The sequence below is a fragment of the Citrus clementina genome, unplaced genomic scaffold (assembly GCF_000493195.1).
Source record: "Citrus clementina cultivar Clemenules unplaced genomic scaffold, Citrus_clementina_v1.0 scaffold_2, whole genome shotgun sequence".
NCBI lineage: Eukaryota > Viridiplantae > Streptophyta > Magnoliopsida > Sapindales > Rutaceae > Citrus > Citrus x clementina.
Genome location: NW_006262688.1, coordinates 28,135,501 through 28,154,087, shown reverse-complemented (window position 1 = coordinate 28,154,087; position 18,587 = coordinate 28,135,501). Strand labels below are relative to the sequence as shown.

The 18,587-nt window shown below is 36.3% G+C and overlaps 4 protein-coding genes across 5 annotated transcripts in view; 3 read left to right on the top strand and 1 right to left on the bottom strand.

The window, feature by feature from the left end:
* The first annotated feature begins 4,943 nt into the window (after positions 1-4,943).
* On the top strand, positions 4,944-9,034 carry LOC18053463 (ATP synthase subunit beta, mitochondrial). Its single transcript, XM_024191303.1, has 9 exons — positions 4,944-5,520; positions 6,033-6,108; positions 6,231-6,319; positions 6,484-6,601; positions 6,692-6,795; positions 6,901-7,059; positions 7,160-7,384; positions 7,474-7,785; positions 8,566-9,034. The coding sequence occupies exons 1-9, from the start codon at positions 5,041-5,043 to the stop codon at positions 8,677-8,679; spliced, it is 1,677 nt and encodes a 558-aa protein (XP_024047071.1). The 5' UTR covers positions 4,944-5,040; the 3' UTR covers positions 8,680-9,034.
* Positions 9,035-9,290: 256 nt separating this feature from the next.
* On the top strand, positions 9,291-12,304 carry LOC18053462 (fruit protein pKIWI502). Its single transcript, XM_006448256.2, has 5 exons — positions 9,291-10,062; positions 10,690-10,789; positions 10,881-10,976; positions 11,066-11,146; positions 11,981-12,304. Exons 1-5 carry the CDS (start codon positions 9,521-9,523, stop codon positions 12,041-12,043), a joined length of 882 nt encoding a protein of 293 aa, XP_006448319.1. The 5' UTR covers positions 9,291-9,520; the 3' UTR covers positions 12,044-12,304.
* Positions 12,305-12,971: 667 nt separating this feature from the next.
* LOC18053461 (sarcoplasmic reticulum histidine-rich calcium-binding protein) lies at positions 12,972-16,044 on the bottom strand. 2 transcript variants are annotated; one of them, XM_006448254.2, is made up of 3 exons: positions 15,931-16,044; positions 15,198-15,286; positions 12,972-14,391 (listed from the first exon to the last, which is right to left on the bottom strand). In XM_006448254.2, the coding sequence occupies exon 3, from the start codon at positions 14,330-14,332 to the stop codon at positions 13,280-13,282; it is 1,053 nt and encodes a 350-aa protein (XP_006448317.1). In that variant the 5' UTR covers positions 14,333-14,391; positions 15,198-15,286; positions 15,931-16,044; the 3' UTR covers positions 12,972-13,279. The 2 variants fall into 2 exon arrangements, with proteins under 2 accessions (XP_006448317.1, XP_006448316.1); XM_006448253.2 differs by having other exon boundaries at positions 12,972-14,357.
* A 241-nt stretch (positions 16,045-16,285) lies between these two features.
* The window catches only part of LOC18053459 (vacuolar-sorting protein BRO1), a 6,224-nt gene continuing 3,922 nt past the window's right edge, over positions 16,286-18,587 (top strand). The window contains 3 exon segments of the mRNA XM_006448251.2: positions 16,286-17,155; positions 17,960-18,585; position 18,587. The exon segment at position 18,587 is cut by the window's right edge and continues 321 nt beyond it. Coding sequence (XP_006448314.2) covers positions 16,469-17,155; positions 17,960-18,585; position 18,587 — 1,314 coding nt within the window. The 5' untranslated portion in view covers positions 16,286-16,468.

The window sequence follows — 18,587 nt, the reverse complement described above, 5'->3', positions numbered from 1 at the left end:
ATATTAATGATATTGAATTATCTATTACGTTGAGCCATTGAGGTACGATACAGACATAGCAAAGTGATATGGCATATTGCTAGTTACTACGGTGGTGAACAAGTTTATCTATCCAAAAACTTTGTACAATTGATCTATTAAAAAAATTGAATAATTAATAATTCTACATCAAATTCCAAATAAATTAACTTACAAAATTTGTTATCACTAGCACGAAATATGTTTTGGTTCCGGATAATGCCTAGGCGATACTTTTTTCTTTTAATTATGGAGATTTTGATCTTCTATTGACATCCTCTCAAATAGAGATAAGTTAAAAATTAAAAGAAAAGTATGCTATATTTATATTTATATTTTAATAAAAAAATATTTAAAAAAAATAGAAGAGTTGAAACTTATGGAAATACAAAACTATCTAATCAGAAGATTATAATTTAAAAATTCAGGATTTATATGTATTTTATAAATAAAACTTTTAAAAGCTATTTATTTGGAGTTAATTTTATGGAAATATGATTAATCTTAATATATGGATTTGTATTTTATAAATTAAAGAGGGTATTTTATGAAATAAAATTTAAAATGGGTGTTTTAAGGATTTTAGAGGTGTGTTAAAAGCTCTACTTATGCTCTTAATACAATAAAACTTTTTTATAGTCATAATATTGAAAACAATTAATTTTATTGCTATAAAGATGTTATAACTTAATAAAAGTGTCTTCTCAAAAAAAAAAACTTAATAAAGGTGTGATTAGTATAATTATTATTTTGACTTTGTGAACCTCAATGCAAATGATATAGAGGTAAAATGTGTACGTACTATATTAATAATTAATTAATAAATAGACTAAAAATATTTTGGTTTCAACAAATAGTGTTTATGTTGGTAAGTGATTACATACTCGCAAGTTGCCAAGTTCAGATATGTGATAACAACTCTAAAATATAAATCATCATCTCAGTTAATTTTAGAAAATATTTTTATTTCATCTTAAACCATTAATGTAACATAACCCATATTTTTGCAATATATAAATAATTATGACTATGCAAATTCAACTTTCTTAAGATGAGATCAAGAAAAAGTATAAATTATCACAATATGGAGTTCATTCTTATTTACAACTAGGCTAAATTAGGATCATAATTTTTATGACCACATGAATATTATTCCAATTTAAAGTATGATTATATATATATCATTTAAACACATTTTTATGCTGGTGGAATTGTAGTTTTGCTTACTGCTTCTCTTATAATTTACAACAAAAAAAAGAGAGAATCCCAATATTGTAACATTTCTCGACCACACAATTGTAATAATACGATATTGTTCATGTTGGAATTGGCACCCATGATGAGCTGGACCGGTCCAACATAAAGAACAATATAGAAGCTTCTTTTACATATGGTTTCATATGACCATTAAAAGTCTAATTGAACTTTAAGAGTTATGAAGTCACACACATATCACACATCTAATTTAGATACATTAAGTGTGTTCATATGAAACACACTTAATGGTCATACGCAGAGTGAAAAATAACAGAAAGGAGCAGTGAGCTTTTACAATGTAATATGAGGGAATTTTCTTTTATTATGATTATCCTTTAACCATAAGCATATAGTAGTATGAGGATTTTCCGGGAGATTATCCTCCGTCTCTAATTAAATTGAAAGCAACATAATTTCATTGTGCTATGCTTTCACATTCAGAAATCAAAAAATGTTTTTTTGGATCTCCCATTGATTATATGTTAAATATGCACAAATATCAACAGTTTAACTAATAAATATCAAAGTCATTAAAATTTAGTATTCAATCTTATTAATTTGTTATATTTTTTTATTTTCTTAAGCAATTCAAGTTGTTTTGTTTTTTGGGTGATTTATTTTAACTTTTAATAATAACGATGAATCTAGTCGATGGGGTTTGAAAAGAAAGACTGAATAGAGCTCGAGAGCTCCTGTTATTTCTTTGGCCCTATCCAAAAAACTATCGAGTATTCCCTCCTTCGAATAAGCATATCACCCCCAATCCTTATCTATTTATTTTTAGACTTTCTTACATTTTCCTTTATTTAGAATATAAATTAACATTTATGAATGTTAATTGAATCAATCAATAAAACACCTTATATATAAGAATGTGTTGTGTCAGTACAAAGAGAATAAAGGAATTTACTCAATGTGTGGTTGGAAGAAATAAGAGAAGAGAGGAATGAAAATGACAGAAGAAGAGATAAAATAAAAAATAAAAAAAGATTAATCTCAATTTCATTACTTGGTTCACCACGGAATTCGTTCTCTTTCCTTTTTTTTTTTTTTTTCCTCTCTACTTTTACTCTCATCTCCTTTTTTCTTATTCATTCAAACTACACATGCTATATGTATTCATGCATTTGAAATGATAAGTAAGTCAAAATAAATTCTACTATATTTAATTATTTTTCACAATTCACAAAACTTACCTCAAATATATATGTTCACAAATGAAGTGAAGGTCTAGCTCAATTGGTAAAAGTGTAGTTTTCCTAGAGCTAAGGTCGAGTTCAAGCCTCATTTGGAGGAATGAGGTGAAAGACTCATTAAGAAGGAACGACATGATGAAATACAATGATCTTTCTAGATATAGGTTTTTAAAAAATATATTCACAAATAGTTGATGTTATTACCATTTTACCTATAAAATAATAACGAATATATGTGTGATATATAAATCAAAATTTCCCTTTAATTCCATTATATCATCATGTTATAGTGCATTTCAATTTAATTACTTTTATACCAATAAAAATATATTGTGGTGGTCGTCTCTACATTTTATTTCATCTTTTAGGTAAATTTTGTGTATTCACATATATTTTTTTCTCATAATATTACCTGGGTGTATGACCTAGGGATGACAATGGGCATAGAGATGCCCAACAGGTCGGACAACATGTAGAGCAGTACGGGCACGGCACGACACGACACGAGCATGTTTTGGTGGGGTACGCGGCACGACACGACACGCACGTGGGCTGGGCTAGGGCTTAGAATTTTAGGCATGCGGGCTTTAAAAGTACGGCACGATTAGAGATGAGTTAAACACTGCACGATGAAAAAGCTCGCAATAAGCACAATTTTATTTTTTAATGAAAGTAAATTTAAAATTTTATGATTTTACAAATAATTTGAAATTGAATTTTTTAAATTCATTTAATTCTTAGTTTAAAAAATACTATAATTGATTTATCTTTATAATTTATTAAATAAACAATTGATATCATGATTTTAATGAATAAAATTATAAATATCATGATTTTATAAATATGCATTACTATTATTGTGAATTATGATCTATGACTTTATATAAGTCCAACTTAACAATTAAGTTAACCCTTAAGAATTTTTTTTACTGTTGAGTATTAAAAAAAATTATAATAATATAAGGTCAAACTTAGTAATTAATATTATTTTATTTTATTATTATTGAATATGGACTTAAGTTTTGAATTTTGAATTTTATTAATTTGGAATAAAGGGATAGACTTAAAAAAAGTATATAAACTTGAAAAAATACACTAACAACTTGACATGCGCTCTTAAAAAATTTTAAAAAAAGAAAAAACTTATTGCGTTTTTCTTCTTAGGCACGACACTTGTGTCAGGCCGGGCCTAAGCAAACAAAATTAAGTAAGCACGGCACGACACGAAACACATAGTAGGCACAGTATAACACGAGCACGAGCACGCGCATGCATGATCCTTGCCTTGATGGGCTAGGCCGGCGTAGCACGACCCGTTGGTCATTTCTAAATGGGCACCACTTGAGTGGGTTTGGTACAAAATTTAAATTATCAAACTCACTCGTAGCCCGCTGTGGATTTTAATTTTAAAAAAAAAAACTCACCAGTTACGGGTTTTGACAATTACTAAACTTGCAATGGGTCCTAAGGTATTTTTACGGATTTCCACATTTAAAATCACAAATGTTTAAAATGTAAATTTATAATAATAATCTAAAATTACACATAACATACTCAATTCTAAATTTAACCAAAATTAAATGGAAAATTAAAACTTCAACATCAATCTAACAAAAATTCTCAAATTTAAGTATAAAATACACAAATCCATTACAAAAAAAATCATAAACTAGTATCTAAAAATAACAGTTATCATTTTATTTTATCATTCAACATAAGCTCTAAAAGAAGATTTTCGTTTCATTCACAACCATTAGCACCCATCCAAGACGATTCTTACAATAATAATTAAAATTAATATTTTCTAAAGAATAATACTTTTTAAATACTAATTCGAAGAACAAAATTATAATAATGAAATAATCAATGCATTAAGTTAAAGTATGTTAGAACTTATGCATGTTATAACTTGTACATACGTTTGCATTTTACATTATTTACTTTATATATTTTAAGATTTAAATTTTTTTTATTAAAATTAAATTAAAATATTTTTAAAAAGTTATAAATTGTGTATCAGCTAGATATTTGACTAATACCAGATCCACTCGCAACACGAGATTTCAATTTATAATACTAAACTCACTCACAACCCATAACATTACCTACAATAAACAGAGTTTGGATGAATTTATGGATTTATAGATACCATTGTCATCCCTATTATGACCACTTCAAAATGAATAAAAATAACCCTATATTTTTTTATTAGACAAAATCAATTTAATTCTTTTTATTTAAAAAAGTCCATAGATAGAACAAAACATCGTTGACTTATCGTTACCCCATTTAGAGGAACGGAGTGAGCAACCACCTGACAGGGCACTACAATGCTTTCACGTCATCAAGGTTCCTGTTAAGGCTGTAAATTAGCACACGCGAGAGTAAAATCATTGAACGAAATTTCAGAATATTCTCAATTAAGCCACGTAACAGTAAAAAAGGAAAAACCCAAAAAAAAAAAATTTGAAAATTACAGAACCAGCGATATAAAGTGAGCTTTAGTAGACTTTAGCATCAAACCCTAACTCACACTATTCTCATTCTCTCAACATTGAAGCCCTGACCAATGGCTTCACGTAGACTCCTATCATCTCTCCTTCGCTCATCTGTCCGCCGATCTCCCTCCAAATCTTCGTTTTCTAACTCATCTGTGTTCTCTCCTACCTCCACGCGCCGCGCGTCTCCTTATGGGCACCTTCTCTCGCGCGTCTCAGAGTACGCGACCTCAGCAGCCGCCACTGCCCCACCGGCACAGACTCCGAAGTCGGATGTAAAGAAAGGCGGCGGTGGTAAAATCACCGATGAGTTTACTGGAAAGGGCTCGATCGGTCAGGTTTGTCAGGTCATCGGTGCCGTCGTTGATGTCAGATTTGACGAGGGGTTGCCTCCGATTTTGACCGCGCTTGAAGTGGTAGATCACTCGGTTCGGCTAGTGCTTGAGGTGGCTCAGCACATGGGTGAGGGTGTTGTTAGGACTATTGCTATGGATGGAACTGAAGGGTTGGTTCGTGGCCAGCGCGTGCTCAATACTGGCTCTCCAATCACTGTAATTGAACTTCTTTGATCAAATATCCTATCTTTAGCTGTGAAGTTTGAAAAAAATCGGAACTTTATATGTGAAATGTCAAATAGATCGAATCTATAATTGTTTGTTGTGAAATGCTGGTGTTTCTGTTGACTGTTGGAGAATTAGATCTGAGTTATGTTGCATTTTTATTTTTTGAACTGGTTGCTGGGTTATTGTGGTGTGATTATGAATTTTTGTAGGGCGTTTGAAAGTGAATTTCTTTTTCATTTTGGATTTTGTTTATCTGAAGTAAAAAAAACATTTAATGTGAAGGACCGCTTGTGTTTAATGAGTTTAAAAATGTTAGGGTTCATGTGATATATTGTACGCGTATTTGCTTTGATTTGACATTTAAGATGCTGTATGGGTTGGTAATAGTGTGTTTACTATTTTTCTTTAGGCACTAAGTAGTTTTATTGGGTTTTGTTTTGCGATAGTATGTTGTATTTTGACTATTTTGTTTTCTAAATGGCTCTATGCATGTGTTTTAGGTACCTGTGGGGAGAGTTACCCTGGGTCGTATTATGAATGTCATTGGAGAGCCTATTGATGAGAAAGGCGATCTCAGTAAGATTCTGGAGAACCTGTAACTACTTGATCAGTGTTTTTTTTACTTTTTTTTTTCCAGTTGTTGTACTGGTAGTGTAAGTAATGAAATTTTCTAACACTTCTGTTAAATATTCCAACAGAAACTGAACATTACTTGCCCATCCACAGAGAGGCTCCAGCATTCGTTGAGCAGGCAACTGAACAACAGATTCTAGTCACTGGCATCAAGGTACTTAATCTATTTCAATTATATCTGGTGAATGCAATTGGATGATTGTATCTTAGTCGCAGTTCTTATAAGAAGAAAGTTTATGCTTTCCTTTTCTGTCAAATATAGAAAGATAATGATATTGGACTCAAATTTACTCAATTTGCAATATTTTTCCCCTACAGGTCGTTGATCTCCTTGCTCCATACCAAAGAGGAGGGAAGATCGGGCTTTTTGGTGGTGCTGGTGTAGGAAAAACTGTGCTTATTATGGAACTTATTAACAATGTTGCGAAGGCTCATGGTTTGTTAAAAAAAATGCTGATGGCACCTCTTGTTTGCATGCAAATTCCTCTCCTTGTTTTATTGAATGTTACTTGTTTTCTTTGTTCAGGTGGTTTCTCAGTTTTTGCTGGTGTTGGAGAGCGTACTCGTGAGGGTAATGACTTGTACCGGGAAATGATTGAGAGTGGTGTTATTAAGCTTGGGGACAAGCAGGTCATGATATGCTGTTAACATTTTAATTCCAGTTTCTACTTTGTTTGCTGCACTTATGTGCTAAATTTCTACATCCTGGTGTTTCTTATTGTTTTGTTATATCAGGCTGACAGCAAATGTGCACTTGTCTATGGTCAAATGAATGAGCCACCCGGTGCTCGTGCTCGTGTGGGTCTGACTGGGCTTACTGTTGCTGAGCACTTCCGTGATGCTGAGGGGCAAGATGTGCTGCTCTTCATCGACAACATTTTCCGTTTCACCCAAGTGAGTTTTATGATAGAGATTCTGTGGCACCAATATTGTGCATTCCATGTTGCTGTTGTTGTAAATGTTTTGTGCTCTTCTTTCTTCTGTCTACCTGCAGGCTAACTCAGAGGTGTCTGCTTTGCTTGGTCGTATCCCATCTGCTGTCGGTTACCAACCAACTTTGGCTACGGATCTTGGAGGCCTGCAGGAGCGTATCACAACCACTAAGAAAGGTTCCATCACTTCTGTCCAAGCTATTTATGTCCCTGCTGATGACTTGACAGATCCAGCTCCCGCCACCACCTTTGCTCACTTGGATGCCACGACTGTGTTGTCGCGTCAAGTAAGGATGGATACATATGGTTTGATGTATCTTTAAACATTGTCGCTAATAACATCTGACAATTTATTTGATTTCTTTTTTGTTGACAGATCTCTGAGCTTGGTATATATCCTGCTGTTGATCCTCTGGATTCCACATCTCGTATGCTTTCTCCACACATTTTGGGCGAGGAACACTACAACACTGCTCGTGGTGTGCAGAAGGTTCTTCAGAACTACAAGAATCTGCAAGATATTATTGCCATTTTGGGTATGGATGAGCTTAGTGAAGATGACAAGTTGACTGTTGCTCGTGCACGTAAGATCCAAAAGTTCTTGAGCCAGCCTTTCCATGTGGCAGAAGTTTTCACGGGTGCCCCTGGCAAGTATGTGGAGTTGAAGGAGAGCGTTGCCAGTTTCCAGGTACCTTTCTTTATCTTTGAACTCTCACATTCTTCTACAAATACACAAGCATGCATGTGCATAATCGTAGACATCGCGTCAATGTTTTATACAAGTATACTCGTGTACGGTAATCATTGATATTCTTTTAATGTTGCACGGTTTGCATAGTCCTTCCTCCTGAAAAGTATCCCTGGTCCAATCAATTATTTGGAGCTCCAGTTATGAACCATTTTTCCAAGCAAATAGTTAGGCAAGCTTCATGAAAAGATAATTTTTCTGCACCTGAATATTTTATGTAGTAAGCAATACTGGTTTTAGCATGTTGAAGGCTGGTGGGAGGGTGAATTTACTTAATTGTTGTGTGGATTCAAGATAATTTTTCTGCACCTGAATATTTTATGTAGTAAGCAAAACTGGTTTTAGCATGTTGAAGGCTGGTGGGAGGGTGAATTCACTTAATTGTTGTGTGGTTTCACGTACGGTGTAAATGTAGTGTTGTGACAACTTGCACAAATGGTTTTTGGTAATTTGCACTTTGATCTTCTTGTTAGGATTCAAGGATGACTCAAATTTTGTTAATTATATTACTGTTTGAATTTTGTATCAGTATATGAGAACAAATTGTTTAGCCCTCAAGAATCTGAGTTATTGATTGTAGATAATTGTGATGAAACATAGTATCATTTCATTTTGGCCTTTGTAAAAAAATGCCTCAATGATTCATTAGGACTCTTTTGTGCATAATTTGATCTCATTATGTATGATCTTGATTCAAACTAATGTTGTTGCTCTGAACAGGGAGTGTTGGATGGAAAATATGATGACCTTCCAGAACAGTCATTTTACATGGTTGGAGGCATCGAGGAGGTCATTGCCAAGGCCGAGAAGATTGCCAAGGAATTAGCTGCCTAATCAAATCTCATGCTGGTCTCTTCCCATTCCTTTTCAATGCTTTTAGCTTGATTACTGCGAAAATCAATAATTTAGGTGGTGCTGGCCACGCCGGCGTCGGGATGTTCATTTTTTGAGACCAAATGTGCCAGAAGCTTCTATTTCTGTTTTAATGTTATTGCAAAGTGTGAAATAGGAACAGAACTGGGGCCTTTCCTGCTAAAGTCTGCTTTTTTCTTGTTATTTAATAAGGGAAAAAAAAGAATGCGGACATGTATATTTCTTTTGCCAAATTTTCGGAGAATATAAGATGCTTTTCTTTTCATTTTAACCGAAAATACATCTGGCTAATATGCCTTTGATTTTGAATGGGCAATTTACTGGCCTTATGTGCATCGCGTATGTATTTTCCTTGCATTTTTTAGTCTCAAGCCGCTTTCTGAACGGCTAAAAAGTGGGTATGCCATTCTCTATCTCAAAGTGGTAACAAGTCCATCTGAGTTTTATTTATTTGTTTGTAAGGAAGAACAGCAAAGTTGTGAAGGTTTGATAATGAGCTGTTTGATAATGAGCAATTAAGGAAAGAGAAGAGAAAATGAAAAAATTTCAATGGTCATAATCAACCTATAAAAGTTTATCGTACGGCGGATCAATCCCAAAAGCTTTCACTACTTAACTCCACCAATGCAGGATCCTTCATCCATTATGACACGTGGAAGTCGTCCAACCGTCCCCCGAATTTCACATCGATGCCTCAGATGAAGCGCCACCTCATCACGAGCCCGACCACCTTTAGCGCCGGCATTCTCTAGTCTGCGCCAACAAACACTGACTGACATATACTCTCTCTCTAAAACCAAACATGGCCCTTGCTCTCTCTCCATCACCTTCCTTGCCCCATGCACACGTTAGCCACACCCTCCCTCCCATGTCTATCCTACGCCGCATTCCATTACTTCACCTAAAACCCCAACGACGCCGCCTCGCCACCCTCGCCGCCGCCGCCGTACGCCAAGACATCACTGTCTGGACACCCGCCCCGCTCGCCGAGATCTCTCCCGCTGCTGAGTCGCTCTTCCACGTATCTATCGACATCTCCGACGCACCCGACATCGCGTCTTCCCACACACGTGCGGGTCAATACCTTCAGCTCCGTGTTGTTGACGTGGGAAAGCCTACTTTCCTTGCTATTGCTTCTCCGCCGTCTATTGCTTCTGCGAGTGGCGCGTTTGAGTTCCTTGTGAAGAGCGTGGCTGGCTCGACGGCCGAGGTTTTGTGTGGATTGAAGAAAGGTGATGTTGTTGAGATAAGTCAAGTTATGGGGAGAGGATTCGATGTCGATCGAATCCAGCCGCCGGATGAGTATCCTACGGTTTTGATTTTTGCTACCGGATCGGGAATCAGGTGAGAATCTATATTTCAAATTTCTTTGAATTAAATATACTGTTATTAGTTCACGTTCTTGTTTTAGCCTTGTTTGTGTGGATTGAAGAAAGGTGATGTTGCGTTTCTCAAAAGTAGTTAATGTGTTTCTCAAGGAAGTGCTTCTGTGCTTCCAACTAAAGCATCTCCTAGCGGGTTCTATTTGAAGAAGCTGGTATTTGCCTGCAAAGAAACGTTTTTGGATTTTGTCAATTTTTGGCCGCAGTAGATGGAAGTGCTCTTTGGAGATCATGAAAGCATTTAGAATGTTTTTATTGAAGCACTTCATAAGTGCTGTATTGGAAAGTAGTTTTGATTTTAGAATATGAAGTGGTCTTGGACAAAGCCAAAGAGGCTTTCTGATGCTTTTTGCTACAGCTTTATTCAAAAGCACTTTTTTTACACAAAAGCATTGTGAAAGCACCCTGAGGGTATGTTTGAAACTTTTGTGCTTTGCATAGTTTTGAAACATAACAACTAAATGTTCCGTAAATACGCAGTTTTACTTGGAAGCTTATGTATACCAGCTAGTCACCCACTTAATACATGATGGCTAGTGATCCATTCCCCGGCGGTTGTTGATTTGACTTAATTTTCTGTTTTGTGTAGTCCAATACGGTCTCTTATAGAGTCAGGATTTAGTTCAAAGGAGAGATCCGACGTAAGACTCTATTATGGGGCTAGAAATCTTAAGAGAATGGCTTATCAGGTTTGTTTACCACGTGTTAAAATTTTATTTCCGTAATTGCAAAACAAGAAATTTTTATTGAAGTTGAAATTGTGTTTGTTAATTTTTATAGGATAAGTTTAAAGAATGGGAATCTTCTGGTGTTAAGATTGTACCAGTGTTATCGCAACCAGATGGTAATTGGTCAGGTGAAACTGGCTATGTACAGGTACATTCTTATGCGCTGCTTGTGTACACTTTATGTTGATTTATGCCTGCCATTCAAAATTATCTGCTTCTGATCCCGTGGTTTGGCAGGCTGCTTTTTCTAGGGCTAAGAAGATTTTTAACCCCCAAGGTACCGGTGTTGTGCTTTGTGGACAAAAACAGATGGCTGAGGTATGCTATTGTTTTTGTTTGGAATTTTCAGCATTTTAAAATTTAATTCCTGAGGGTAGCTGCTCTTTTTCTGGTGTACGTTGAATTTTGATATGAAGATAGGAACAACCGTTTATGTGAACCATTATGTGAGTATCAGTCTTTAAGTTTGTTACAATCTACAACTTCCTATATATAATTCAGAATCCTTAGAAAAGTTTCCTACTTTCGGTGATGAGGATTAACTGATTCATATTGTATGCTCAATAACTCATTAAATACTGCGTCAGCTTCTTGATTTCTCTTTCTTTATTCAGCTCTGTCTACGATAACAAATTCTGCTTAATAACATTGCCACATGTTTACATGGTTCTTTCACTCATACCTCTTGATGATGTACTGCTGTTTTTGCCTTTGTTATTGAAGTGGTTCTGAATATACCTAAAGAATTGCATTAATGTGCATGAAACTGTTTGTAGAGTTAAAATAATAAGCTCTTGATATTTATTTCAGTCTATGATAGGCGGACATTGCCAGCTCTAAATTATCCTTCACTAGAGGATGGTATTAGACTGAACTTTTTGTTGGGATAGGATTGGAGTGGAAAGAAAACAAGTGGTTACTAATCCAACTCTTTGGTGGGATCTCCCTTCTATGGGATATAAAATTACCACAGGAAGGACATGGATTTGATTGTTCCTACTGACAGGCCAGTTGTGGCATATGGCGGCTAGAAGTCAATTCCACATTTTTAATTAATCATGGAATTATATTTCTGAAAATGATTTCATCCTTCCTCCATGTAAGCATGAGGATTGCAATAAGTAACATATGAGCTGTCCACTTATTTTGCAGGAAGTAACTTCAATTGTATTAGCGGAAGGAGTCTCGAGCGAGAAGATACTGAAGAACTTCTGAAAAAATTCACATGGGGTCCTTGTATTGTTGTATTATTGTTGAGCAGAAATTGTAGTGATTCTTTTATCCCACTGCTGAGGATCAATTTTCTCTCAGCAAATAAAACCAGTTTTGAAATTTTGAGTATCAAAAAACAAACTAATAGGATTATATGCAAATGTGTGGGTTGACACGTGAAAACAGGCACCCAACATTTTTTCATAACTTAAAAACTCCAAGGTATTCGCTTTCAGAGTTTCAGTGACATAATCATTTTTGTTGAAAGAGTAGTCTTATCCATGACATGGTATTTATTCAAGATTTGTTTTTTGAATGATTAGATAACGAACTAATTGACTTCTCACTTCGATATGATTTCACATCGTTTTGCATCTAGTATTTGGGCACAGATTAGTAACTGTAGCATCATTCTATGGTTACTCGAGAGTACTTCCCCAGATGAATTGGAGTTGCCTTTTGTTACACTCAAAAGTTATTTCATAATCCCGAACTCTTTCTCCACGAGACCTGATCCTTTCTTGAATTCCTTTTACATACGGCGAATGCATTTGAGATTAGAGCCAGCTGAAAGCATTGAATGAAAGGATAGGCTTTTATCAATCCTTGAAGATGGAAACGTGCTCCTGCGAACTCAAAAGTCTCATTAGTTTTAATCAATCCTATAAAACTTTATCAGTGTTTGGGAGCGTGCTACAAGACACAGAGCATCTTTCTAATACAATCACTTCGTTTTCCTCTTCAGAAACTGTATCATTTGTTCCTCCAGTGACCAGACATTAATTAATGAATGTAAAACAAGGTCACAATCATTATTACATACTAGCCTTAGTACAGGATTGTAACACAGAGCATCTTTCTAATACAATCACTTCGTTTTCCTCTTCAGAAACTGTATCATTTGTTCCTCCAGTGACCAGACATTAATTAATGAATGTAAAACAAGGTCACAATCATTATTACATACTAGCCTTAGTACAGGATATGTAGTAAAATTAACAAGTGCGAGAGAGAAATGGAGGACAATCATATCTGTGAAAACATGAAAGTAGGTTTGAAAGTGAATTTTTAGAGCACAACGCAACTCATGAGCCTCCACGAAGTTCAAGAATCAATCACAAATACAAGTCCGAATCAAGGTCTTAAAATCTCCCACCAACCACAAGGTCACTAAAATATAAAGAAAAAAAATTGCCAAGAAATGTTTTCACTGCTCACATGCCTTACCCATTCTGAAGTTCATTCAGCATCCTTTCTGTTCTCAGATCCGTTCTTGTGCACTTGCTCATTTTTGTGCTCCCCGTTGAGCTCTGAAGAATTTTGAAGCAGATTATTTTTCTCACCATCTGACTCATGGTGCTCAATTTTTTGCTCATCAGAGTGAAGTTGCCAGTTTCTGTCAACCACGTGATTGAGCTTATGCTTGTGATGGTGATAGTGGTGGCTGCTTCTGTGTCTTGTTCTTCCACCTGCTAGATCATGATTATCATCAGAAGACTTTCCTAGAGACCGGCTCCTCCGATTGTGTCTGTGGCCACCGGAATCATCAGTTTCTGAATCCTCACTGTGTGTTCGCCCTGGATGTTTCGGGTGCTTTTTATGAGTTTTCCTTCTCCCTGCACCAGCATCCTCATTGGTTAAAGAATCTGAAGCACTAGACTCTAAACAGCGATGGCGTTTGAATTGGCTTGCCTGAGTTCTTCGAATTCTACCATCATCATCTTCACTTGAAGAATCTGAACCACTTGATTCTGACTGCCAATTACGTTTGTGATGCTTTGCATGACTTCTTTTAACTCTACTATCATCAGAATCATCGCTTGAAGAATCAGAAGCATCAGAAGCAGACCTTGAATCGTGATGTCTGTATCTTCTGTGGTTTCGCTTCTTCCTCCTCCTCCTCCTCTCTTCTTCGGAATCCCACTCATATTCGCCACTGCTATCATCACTTGAGCTAGAGGATCGTTTCTTCGGTTTTCTTTTTGATTTCTTCTCCTTCCTCCTCTCATTGTCACCCGAATCAGAGTGGTTATGCTTCTTGTGCTTCTTGTGGCCTCTTCTCCTTTTCCTTCTACCCACATCACTGCTCTCACTATCACTGTCAGCGCCAGAATCAGACACAGATCTTCTTTTACGCTTTGCAGCTTTAGACTTCCTTGCCTTGGCTTCAGCATCAGCCTTCGCCTTCGCAGCAGCTTCTAGCTTCTGCTCCCACTTCAAAGGGGCTTCTTTCCTCTCCAAAGCTCTCTTCTTTTTCTCCTCGACCAACTGGATGAACTTCTTGCAGTCCATTTATATACAAAAACCAGCTCAAAACCTGCATTATGGTATGATGATGGCCAAATGGACATCTCACAGAAGAGAAAAAATAATGTTAGTTCCTCCATAATCAAAGAAGGGCTTCATAAAATAGGCAGTTGCATATAATTAATAAGAGGGGGCACGTGTATTCAGTTTTCCATACACACATGGGAGAAACATGATCTACTAGTATCGAAACAACCTTGCGATGAAGCATGAATCAATACCATGGTACATAATAAAAACCAATTTATAAGGTATGCCTACAAAGAGTATGACAACAGAAAGATTTACAAATTACACCCACATAGAATAGAGCCAAATAAGACAGCCATTAAACAAGTAGATGATGGTCTTTTACATCAACTTAGTTAAAGTACCCATTATTTACTTTCTCAGAACATACTGGATCCTCTGACATACCAAAAGCACCATCAAGTTTAACTACCACCTAAATCAAACCTGAAGTTTCAGTGATCAAATCCAGCTTAGAGTTAAGGACAGTCTCCAATTTAAAGACCACGAAAAGTCAATTTCAGTAAAGAACGTGCTAAAAATTAAAATCACCAGCTCCTACAATCTATGGATGAAATTTTAAAAGACTCAATGGATTTCAACTCAGAAATTTGGATCATGTATATCCTAAAAGAATTAAGGCATTATAAATTGTTCACTACAAAAGAAAGTGTTTCACATTATATAACAATCACAAAAGGAACATACACTCATCTAATCATTCACATATAACATGCAAATCAATAACTTTCACAGAATTACTTAGCCCAATATAGCAAAACGAGGATGTTATAAAACTATATGATTAGAAAAAAAAAAGAATTAATTTTAACTTTCTTACCTTATATGCAAAAGTGGCAAATTACCCAGACAGAAGGCTGCTTTCAAAAGCCAAAAACCAGGAGTCCCTTTCAGACCAATTTCACAAAACTATAAACAAGAAACAAAAACATTACTTGGTCACGTATCAGAATCATAAACCTGGCCTGTGAAAATGCCTAAAACCAAATTTTGATAATACAGGAAATCTAAATGCAAAATAACAGTCATGAAAAATTGAAGCAAAATATTTGCAAAACACACATACATTAAACTAAAAGCAACAGTCTTGTTAGTAAAAACCCATGATCAGAAATCAAACTAGAACAAGCCCAATGGACTAAAGCTAATTGAAATCATATCACGTAACAAATCCAGCAGTATAATACAACAGTTTTAACAAACTTAGAATTGTCTTCAAAAACCCATGAACGTGAAAAACCCTAGGAGGTTAAAGCAACTGAAGTTAAAACCCAACAAACTAATAAACATATCTTACCATTAAACAACAGTTACAGCAAACTAAAGCAAAGATTTGTACCCCTAGAAAAGTCTATATCCACCAACCCTTGATCCAAGAAACCGTAGACTACAATTAATGTTTAAAATAGAGCCCAAGAAGTAGGAAATTTGTTCACTGAAAAACCCTAGATAAAGTCAATGAACATTAAAAAATACAATGATTGCAAATCACATTCACACTGAAAGCATTATATATATAAAAAAAAAAGATCAACAAAAACAAGACTTGATACCTGAGCTCAAGATCTATGAGAGAGAGCAAGAGCGAGAGAGAGCTCAAAATTTCAGAGCTCCCTTGCTTAAAAAACTAGGGCCTGACTTTTCCTTTCAGGTTGTACACTCCGTTCGAGAAACGTCTATTGCATTTTTTCTAAATTATTTATAAATGCTTTTTCTTTCTGAAGTCTGAAGACTGCACGCGCACATGACATGCTGTCATGTGCTTGTTGGCGCGTGTCCAGTACGTGCTTGATCGCGTTGTTCGCTCATTATGGCGTCGTTTCCTGGGATGTCTGTGACAATCGGTCCAAATAAAAGCCCATTAAGCACATTAAAGGCTCAAGTCCACATAACCCGTCTTCTCGGTGGGGCTATGTAAATTTTATTTTCCTTCGCTAAGAAGGGAAAAAAAAAAAAAAAACTCAGGTCAATACGCGTCACGCGATACGCTCAAATTCGTCACCTTTGTTTTCCTTCGTTAACTTCACCAATCATTTAAAGAAATCAAATTCTCTCCTGATCTCCTGATCGTCACCGTTAATCACTGCAATCATGGCGGCATCCCCGTCGTCATCATCGGTGGCTGCTACAACAAACATCATGCTCGCAATCTACGAGAAGAAAACCTCATCAATCGATCTATACCGTCCATTGCGAAATTACATCTCTCTCACGTACTCAGAACGCGAAGCCTTCAATCTCGAAGACGATCTCGAAACCGTTAAACAACTCCGATCCGACGTGGAGCGGGTGCCCGACCCTACCCCGAGCACGCGCCGCGACTTGCTACAAAATTACTTTAAAGCCCTTTGCTTGATCGAAACTCGGTTCCCTATCTCCCCCGACAAAGACCACATTAATACGGTCACGTTTTTGTGGTTCGATGCTTTTAAGCAGAAGCAGAAGGCGAGTCAGCAGAACATACATTTGGAGAAGGCGGCGGTGCTTTTTAATTTGGGCGCTGTTTATAGTCAGATAGGGTTGTCGTGTGATCGGACGACGGTGGAGGGGCGGCGGCTGGCGTCCCACTCGTTTATTGCAGCAGCTGGTGCGTTTGCATATTTGAGGGATAATGCGGCGACGAAGGCGAGTGTTGGGAGCTCAACGACTGTGGATATTAGTGTTGAATGTGCTGGAATGTTGGAAAGGTTGATGCTGGCACAGGCCCAAGAGTGCGTTTTTGAGAATACGATTGCTAAAGGAAGCACGCCTGGTGTTTGTGCTAAAATATCTAGACAAGTGAGTCTTTAACGATTGCTGAGGTTATGTTTTGTAATTGTTGTTTGTACTACTAATGTTTTCCAATCGCCCACTCAATCGCACTAAGAGAGTAAGTGATTCTGTAAGTTTTAATGCTATATGTATGTGGATGCTACTATTTGTACAGAACAGCTAGTGGTTTCATTCCGCTTTAGCTGTGGTTTCACAACTTCTCAATCAAACATACGTGCATTTTAGTGATTGATGTAATTGAGGTGCTGTGTGTTATCTATGGGTTGTGAAACTATTTTTTGAGCTGGAATAAGATATGCAAGTGAGGCTGGGTAAGTTTTAGGGATTAGATTAGAAATTTTACTGGATTTTGTTGGTACACTTGATGATATAAGAAGTGAAAACTTGTGTAAAGGCTGCTGAATGTAGTGTTGAGCTTATTGTATTTTGATTTTGTTAAGATTGTAGATTTTATGAACTTTCTAGTGCATAACTTCTAAAATGTGTGTTTTAGGTGATCACGTGATACATATCATTTGTGAAAAATCCACGATTAGCAGACCATATTCATAGATGCTTTGGAACTACTTTTAAAATTTTGGATTTTTTTGAATCATAACTAATATCCATGCGAGGCCAAGTATCTAGATTCAGTGGGAAGAAGCAGCCTTCCTATCCTTAGATCCTGGTTTCAAGCCTCACTGTTGTTCGTGTGTTAAATAAATAATAATAATAAAAGAACATATATCCATATCAACTTTTTTTTTTTTTAAACTCAAATGTAACGGGCAATCACTTGTTTAACTTGCGTAATGATGGGTGTTATTACAGGTTGGATTATACTATGAGGAAGCTTTAGGGGCATTGAATGTTGCACCACTAAAGGATCACTTTGACAAGGCCTGGGTAACTCACGTGCAGCTTAAGGCTGCTCTGTTCTATGCTGAGGCTTGCTATAGGTATAGTTTAGAGCTGCATGAGAAAGAAGAGATAGCAGAAGAAATTGCACGGTTGAAGAGTGGGATTAGTGCTTTAACTGAGGCAAAGAAATCCCCTAAAGGTGCTGCAGCCCAGCTTTTGGATGCAATTTCCAAGTTGGAGGCCAATCTTAATCGCAACCTTGATAGGGCTGTGAAGGAAAATGATAGAGTTTACCTCATGAGGGTTCCTTCTCCCAGTTCCTTACCACCTCTGCCAGCATTTTCCATGGTTAAGCCAATGGCAATGAATGAGGTACTGGATGCAAGCAAGGAGAAGATGTTTGCAAGTCTTGTTCCAGATAGTAGTGCAAAAGCACTTTCCAGGTACACTGAAATGGTTGATGATGTCATCAGAACACAAGCTGAAAAATTGCAGCAAGGAAGTGAACTAACCCGAGTGAGGCTCAAGGAAATGGACCTACCAGATTCTATTCTTGCTTTGGAGGGGAATATGACTCTTCCTGCAGATCTTAAAGAGG

What these genes read in the sequence shown, in the direction of transcription:
- LOC18053461 (XM_006448254.2), bottom strand. Translation starts at nt 14,332, where the DNA reads ATGGACTGCAAGAAGTTCATCCAGTTGGTCGAGGAGAAAAAGAAGAGA.
- LOC18053462 (XM_006448256.2), top strand. Translation starts at nt 9,521, where the DNA reads ATGGCCCTTGCTCTCTCTCCATCACCTTCCTTGCCCCATGCACACGTT. An exon ending in GCTACCGGATCGGGAATCAG is followed by an intron (nt 10,063 to 10,689) that starts GTGAGAATCTAT and finishes TGTTTTGTGTAG; the next exon opens with TCCAATACGGTCTCTTATAG. An exon ending in TTAAGAGAATGGCTTATCAG is followed by an intron (nt 10,790 to 10,880) that starts GTTTGTTTACCA and finishes TAATTTTTATAG; the next exon opens with GATAAGTTTAAAGAATGGGA.
- LOC18053463 (XM_024191303.1), top strand. Translation starts at nt 5,041, where the DNA reads ATGGCTTCACGTAGACTCCTATCATCTCTCCTTCGCTCATCTGTCCGC. An exon ending in TGATGAGAAAGGCGATCTCA is followed by an intron (nt 6,109 to 6,230) that starts GTAAGATTCTGG and finishes ATATTCCAACAG; the next exon opens with AAACTGAACATTACTTGCCC. An exon ending in CGACTGTGTTGTCGCGTCAA is followed by an intron (nt 7,385 to 7,473) that starts GTAAGGATGGAT and finishes TTTTGTTGACAG; the next exon opens with ATCTCTGAGCTTGGTATATA.